This window comes from Dipodomys ordii, unplaced genomic scaffold (genome assembly GCF_000151885.1).
Source record: "Dipodomys ordii isolate 6190 unplaced genomic scaffold, Dord_2.0 Scaffold24, whole genome shotgun sequence".
NCBI classification, from domain to species: domain Eukaryota; kingdom Metazoa; phylum Chordata; class Mammalia; order Rodentia; family Heteromyidae; genus Dipodomys; species Dipodomys ordii.
In genome coordinates this window covers 7,318,569-7,325,845 of record NW_012267240.1, presented here as the reverse complement: position 1 = coordinate 7,325,845, position 7,277 = coordinate 7,318,569, and the positions used below count along the sequence as shown (strand labels likewise).

At 41.8% G+C, this 7,277-nt stretch overlaps 2 protein-coding genes across 3 annotated transcripts in view; one reads left to right on the top strand and one right to left on the bottom strand.

Annotated features, from left to right (window-relative positions):
• Apbb1ip (amyloid beta (A4) precursor protein-binding, family B, member 1 interacting protein) overlaps positions 1-1,541 on the top strand; it is an 85,867-nt gene extending 84,326 nt beyond the window's left edge. Inside the window, exon 15 of the mRNA XM_013014591.1 lies at positions 1,387-1,541. Within this exon, the coding sequence (XP_012870045.1) occupies positions 1,387-1,541 (155 nt within the window). The remainder of the gene's footprint in view (positions 1-1,386) is intronic.
• Positions 1,542-2,200: 659 nt separating this feature from the next.
• The window catches only part of LOC105984369 (selenoprotein O-like), a 42,930-nt gene continuing 37,853 nt past the window's right edge, over positions 2,201-7,277 (bottom strand). For both annotated transcript variants that reach the window (XM_013014548.1, XM_013014549.1), the window contains exon 19: positions 2,201-2,487. In XM_013014548.1, the coding sequence (XP_012870002.1) occupies positions 2,365-2,487 (123 nt within the window). In that variant the 3' untranslated portion in view covers positions 2,201-2,364. The remainder of the gene's footprint in view (positions 2,488-7,277) is intronic.

Here is a 7,277-nt window from a genome sequence, read left to right as displayed (position 1 = left end):
CCCCCCCCCCAAAAAAATAGTAGTAGTAGTAACTTGCCAAAGCCTTAAGTCTTATTGTTCTATTTTCCATTTCTATGTGACTTGTAAATTTTTCAGAAAAATCAAAAAAGAAGGAAAAGAAAAAACATGAGCTGGGCACGCCTATAATCCTATTCAGGAGGCTGAATCTGAGGATCACGGTTAAAAGCCAGCCCCGAAAGACAAACCCTAGAGACTCATCTCCAGTTTTACAGCAAAAGCCAGAAGTGGAGTTGTGCCTCAAGTAGTAGAGCACAATCCTTGAACAGAAAAAGCTAAAGGACATTGCCCAGGCCCTGAGTTCAAGCCCCAGTGCCAACACACACACACACACACACACACACACACACAGGATATATTGTTTCTTTGGTTTGGTTTTGCAAGCATGTTGCTTAAATCTTCCCCAGCTTAATATCTGATTGGCTTTTCCCATCAGTTTATTTAAAAGGACATACAATCTCCAACAAGCATGAATTGTCAAAATCCTTTCAGTGCTTGGGATACCTGCCTTAGATATTCTGACAGTCAAGAAAATGCAAACAAAATTTACTTAGCTATTTCTTTTTTTTAAGTAAGTATTTTTATTGTGAAAATACTGTACAGAGGGGTTACAATCACATGAGCAAGGTAATGAATATACTTAGTTATTTCTTGAACCATATATCATCCTGTGATGTTTTTGCTTTTTATATGTATTCATACAGTAGTTTATCAGCCAGCTATAACACTCAATCTCCATAATTTCTTTATCCTATGATAGATTTCAAAGTTTCTGTCATTACCTTCTAGTTTTTCCACTTAGAAATAACATAGATACATAAATTTTGTCTTTATTTCTATCTATTCCAGTGATCATTTATCTTACAGCTAGCAATTTTTTATTCTTTTGCTCTTTATCGGCATGAAAGGTTTATCTCTTATTTTTTATTCTTATGTATCTATTTTAACATCTTGTTTTGTCTTCTCCATTTGTCTGGATTTTTCTATTATTTTTTTCTTTACAGAGCGATTCCAGCTAGTCAATTACAGATGGTATTGTCATCATTTTGTGTGTTTGTGTGTGTGTGTGTGTGTGTGTGTGTGGTGTGAGTGTGCCAATCTTGGGGCTTGAACTCAAGGCCTGGGTGCTATCCCTCACATTGTTTTGCTCAAGACTAGTGCTATACCACTTGAGTCACAGCTCTACTTAGGACTTTTTAGCTGGTTAATTGGAGATAATAATCTCACAGACTTTCCTGCCCAGGCTGTCTCAGAGCCACAATACTCAGATCTCAGCCTCCTGAGTAGCTAAGATTATTAGTGTGAGCCACTGGCACCCAACTACAAATAATGTGTTGTCGTTATTCGAAAGTCTGGTTAAATCTGCAGTAAAAACTGATTGCAATGACAGAAAGGGAGACAGAGATGATTCACTTCTTGATGGACATGCAGAACATTTGCCTTCTCATGACAAGTATTTGTCAAATCAGTTACTCCCAAATATTGAACTTCTAGACTTTCAAAAGTACAAAGCATTGGGCTAGGAATGTGGCTTAGTGGTGGATTGCTTGTCTTGCATACGTTAAGCCCTGGGTTCAATTCCTCAGTACCACATAAACAGAAAAACTGGAAGTGGTACTGTGGCTCAAGTGGTAGAGCAATAGCCTTGAGCAAAAGAAGCTCAGGGACAGTGCCCATGCCCTGAGTTCAAGCCCCAGGACTGGCCAAAAATAAAATAAAATAAAAAATAAAGGATTGCCAGAAAACCAATAGCACATACTTGTAATCCTAGCTACTCAGGGGGCTAAGATTTGAGGATCAAGATTGAAAGCTAGCCCAAGTAGACAAATCCAGTAGATTCTTATCTCCAAACAAACCAATGGAGCTATGTAGTAGAGTGCCAGTCTTGAGCAAAAAAAAGTGCCCAGACCCTGAGTTCAAACCCCAATACTGGCACATACAAAATTTAAAAAATAGATAGATGGGGGCTGGGAAGGTGGCTCAGTGGTAGAGCGCTTGCCTTGCATGCTCGAGGCCCTGGGTTCGATTCCTCAGCACCACATAAGCAAAAAGAAAAAAGCTGGAAGTGGCGCTGTGGCTCAAGTGGTAGAGCGCTAGCCTTGAGCTGAAGAGCTGAGGGACAGCGCCCAGGCCCAGAGTTCAGGCCCCACGACCAGACCCCCCCCAAAAAAAATCATGAAGCTGTATCAAGGTCCAATTTATTCAGCTTAAGATATTTTATTTTTCATCATTATTACCAAGTGTAGAATTATCATCAAAATGTGTGAAATCATTACACATCAACGAAATACATTATTTTAGGTTGAGTTCAACCACAAAAGTGTTCTTTCATTTATTTTTCCTGAATTAAGATGAGCAACTGACTCTGAGACCTTTAGACCAGGAAGGCGCAGGGGAGGCGTAGCCCGCTGTCTCGGCTGCAGGGTTCCTCTGGAAAGGCCTCTGAAGAACTTGTTGCAGAAGACGGACCTAGAAAACCAAGTCAGGGAGGCAAATTCAGATTGGCTTGCTCAGAACATATTTTCTAAGCTTTTAGCATGGATAAATTTTAAATTTGTTAGAAAATGTTTGTATTATTGAGTGCTTGGGTTGGTGGGGGTTGTTGTGGTTTGGTTTGGTTTTGGATTTTAGGGTTTTCTTGCTTTGTTTTTGCACCTGTTCTAAGTACAAAATTCAGAACCTAGAGTTTCAATCCAGAACCTAGGTTCTGTCCCTGAGCATATTTTGCTCAAGGCTAGTCCTCTACCACTTGAGCCACAGCTCTACTTTCAGCTCTTGTTGGTGGCTAATTAGAAATAAGAGTGGCACTGTGGCTCTTAAGTGGTAGAGAACTAGCCTTTAGCACAAAAGCTCTGGGACAGTTCAAGCCCCCCTCCCCACTATGAATGACAAAAGAAAAAAAAGCAGTTTTGTCTGGCACAAGTGGCTCATGCCTTTAATCCGAGCTACTCAGGAGGCTGAGATCTGAAGATCACAGTTCAAAGCCAAACCCTGGCAAGAAAGTCCATGGGACTCTTATCCCCAATCAATCACCAGAAAATCAGAAGTGGTACTGTGGCTCAAGTGGTAGAGTGCTTGCATTGAGCTGAAGAGCTGAGAGACAGCACCCAGGCCTAGAGTTCAAGCCCAACAACCGACAAAAAAGAAAAAGAAAGAGAGGGGGGCACTTAAGGACTTTCCTGACTGGGCTGGCTTTAAACTAGAATCCTCAGATCTCAGCCTCCTGAGTAGCTAAGATTACAGGCGTGAACCACTAGTGACCTGCTTACCATTTGTTTTATTAAAACCTGAAACTACAGCTGTTACTTAGAATTTTTATTATTTCACAGCAAGTACAACATCCTCAAAAATAAGCGAGAATATCTATAGGGCGATGAGGACTACAAATACATTTCAGGCATTTCCAGATTCCTTCACAGCAGTAAGAGAATTATAATTTAAGTATTTACAAAAGGCCAGGGGCTGGAGGATCCACACTTATAATTGAAGCCAGCGTAGGCAGAAAAGTCTATGAGACTCTTATCTCTAATTAACCAGCAAAAAGCTGAAGTGGAGGTGTGGCTGAAGTAGTAGAGCACCAGCCTTGAGCAAAAAAAGCCAAGGGAAAGTGTGAGACCCTGCATTCAAGTCCCAGTACCATCACTTAATTTAAAATATTTACAAAAATAAAAAGAATTTTAATGATTTGTAATCTTGGCAGATCAAGGGCAAAAATTCCAGTCCATGTCACTTACCAATGATGATTTTTGCCCATGGTCACAAACTCAGACATCAAAGAAGCATCTTTCAACAATACATCTCAAAGTAGGAGCCTCAGGCCTTGAGTTCAAGGCCTGGTACTGGCACATTCATACAGAAACTCAATCATATTTTATATTTCTACGAAACTCCTTACACTTTGGCTAGCATCCTCACTAAGCTGTATTTCCTCGCTCTAGCCTCCATATCTTCTGTTGGTCAGAGAACATGTCAAATTTTCATCTGTCAACAATGTACCATCTTGGGTACATTCTAAAGTAAGAGCAACATCACCCTGTCTTGATGGAGAAAAGGGAACTCCCCCACCCCAGATGACTCATGTTCCATCGTCTGGAATGCAAACCCTGGTGTGCAGAAACTCACTCACAGCTTGTCTCTAGGTCTGGGTGTCTGTCATCTTCTGCTCCTTGGATTTCATTTGTGGTATAAATTAAATGTTCAAGTAACCTCTGCACATGGAAAGCAGAAGACTCGCCTACTACAGAATGTCCTCTACCTACAGCCACTGCTGAGAAGCCAAGAGATAGAGATTGATCTGGTCATTGTGTTAGTATTATGGTCAAGCAACATTATAGCTGGTGGTCAGGGCTTTCTTTTGACATCTTCTTCTGGCTTTTTCAAGAAACACCCAAGAGAAGAGGCCTGAGCAGATGCCAAGAGAGTGTTGCTGACAATGACAGTGTAAAGAGAGAGGAGGGGAGTGAGCATAGGATAGGACCACATTTTCACTTCAGAGTGCACATGAGGTGTCTCCTCTCAAAACAAAGAAGATCACGGTTGGCTTCAGTAACCCCAAAGCCACAGCTAAAACTCTGACTCCATGATACAGGGAGCTAGAGAGAGGGCACAGTCTCCCCAAAGGCCTTAACTTTAGTTGAGACACAGTTCCTAGAAAGTTGGCTGAGGGGCTGGGAAGGTGGCTCAGTGGTAGAGCGCTTGCCTTGCATGCATGAGGCCCTGGGTTTGATTCCTCAGCACCACATAAGCAAAAAGAAAAAAAAAAGCCAGAAGTGGTGCTGTTGGCTCAAGTGGTAGAGCACTAGCCTTAAGCTGAAAAGCTCAAGGACAGTGCCCAGGTCCAGAGTTCAAGTCCTGCAACCAACAAAAAAAAACTGGAAATAAAGATGTGGCTCAAGTGATAGAGCACCAGCTCTATCACAAACAAAATAGCTGAGCAAGAGTGTGAGGCCCAGAATTCAAAGGCTTAGTACTTGCATCAAACCAAACCAAACCAAACATGGGCATTGAAGTAGGCAAGTAAGAGCTTACATTATGACCATGACTATTTTATTAAGACTCCTGTATCATTAAATTCACACAATTAACTGAAACCTCTTTGTACTTACAGGTCATTTTTTTAATTAATGTTAAAAAGAAAAATTAAAAATATACATCTCAGGCCAAGATGTGTACTTTTAGCACTTATTATTAGATAAATTCTAATGTGGGGAGCCTAAGCAGCATTTGTTATAAGTTGTTATATTTATAATAAAAGTTGCATTTTTTCCTTTCCATCTCCCAAATTATATTTGAGTAATAATGTATTGCTTACTGGGGGGTGTGGTGGGATTTCTGTCTTTCTTTTTTGTCTCATTCTAGGGGCTAAATCTCAGGGCCTGGGCACTATCCTGAGCTTCTTTTGCTCAAGGCTAGTGCTCTACCACTTTGAGCAACAGATCCATTTCCAGCTTTTTGCTGGTTAAGTGGAGATAAGAGTCCCATGAACCTTCCTTCCTGGGCTGGCTTGAAACTGTGTCCCTCAGATCTCAGCCTCCTGATCAGGTTACCAGGGAACAGACTTAGAAAGTTCCCTGGAGGTCACATTCCCAGAGAGAAGGGAGAAAGGATTCGTATGTGCAGCCACAGTGCTTACACCTGTTTTCTTTTCATCACATACTGAGAAATCCCTGAAAGCAAGCTGCTGTGGAGAAGTCTAAAAATCTGTCTAGCTGCTTTTACCCTAGTAGGTGAGATTGATAGGCATACACTTACCTTCTACCAAAGCATATGGCTGGAAGATACCCAGGGAGAGGTCTCAGAGGGACTCTAACATCATGAACTTATGATGATGCAATCCTCCTTTTTAGAAATTAGTAAAGCCAAGCAAGGTAGCACATGCTTATAGTCCCAGCACTTAGGCTATGAAGTAAGGTACAACCTCAAAAATGCAAAACAAAATTGATGGATTTGTGATAATGTAGAGAGCTGTGAGCGCATGCCTATATCTGGAACTTAGGAGGCCAAGTCAGGAGGAAAAAATGGACCCTGATATTTGAGGCCAACATCAAAAGACCTGTCTCAAACAAAGATCAATAAACAGTAATGCACTCTAGTTACTCGATTTCATTTTGAATGCACTCTAGTTACTCTATTTGATTCTTGCTTTTTGTTTTCCCATTCTCCCTTTCCTCTTCTCCCTCTCCCCTTCCTCCCTGTCATCCCTCTTCCTTTCTCCCTCCTTTCCCTTTTCTTCTTTCTGTCCCCTCCCCATCTCCTCCAGGTCTCCCTTCTCCCCTTGTTTTTCTTTCCCTCTTTTTTCCTTCTCTCCTTTTCCATCCCCCCTCTTCCTTTCCTTACTTTTCTTCTCTCCCTCTCTTTCCCTCTCTCTTCACCTCCTCCTCTCTTCTTCTCCCTTTCGTCTTCCCCTGCCCTTCCCTCCTCCTCTCTCTTGTCCTGGGTCTTGAACTCAGGGCCTGAGCACTGTCTTTAAACTTTTTTTCCAGAGCTATCATTCTACCACTTGAGCCACGTATGTGATGGCAAATGACTGCAGTTTTACTCAGAAAGCTGAGGGAGGGAAGATTGGATTGCTTGAAACCTAGAATTGGAGACCAGCCTAGGTAAGGCTGCCTCAAAAGAGTGAATGATTATTCATTTTAATAAAGTGAAGGCAGCCAGGCACCATGGCTCACATCTGTAATCCTAGCTACTCAGGAGGCTAAGATCTGAGAATTTTGGTTCAAGACCAACCCTGGCAGGAAAGCCCATGAGACTCCAATGTCCAGTGAATCACTAAAAAAAGCTGAAAGTGGAACTGTGGCTCAAGTGATAGACTACTACCTCTGAATAAAAAAGTTCAGAGAGAGTGCTAAGAGAGAGTGTTTGAGACAGGTCTTTTGATGTTGGCCTCAAATATCAGGGTCCATTTTTTCCTCCTGACTTGGCATCCTAAGTTCCAGAGATATAGGCATGCGCTCACAGCTCCCTACATTATCACAAATCCATCAGTTTTGTTTTGCTTTTTTGAGGTTGCACCTTACTTCACAGCTCAAGTGCTGGGACTATAAGCATGTAATACCATGCTTGGCTTTACTAATTTTTTTTATTGTAAAAATACTGTACAGAAGGGTTACAATTACATGGGCAAGATAATGAGTACATTTCTTATCAAGCATTGTAGCCTCCTCCTTTGCTTCCCCTTCCCATCCCTTCCCAGCCTCCCCCCACCCCCAGCCAATCCTCCCCCCACCACCAAAGTTGTAAAGTTTGTTTTCGACATG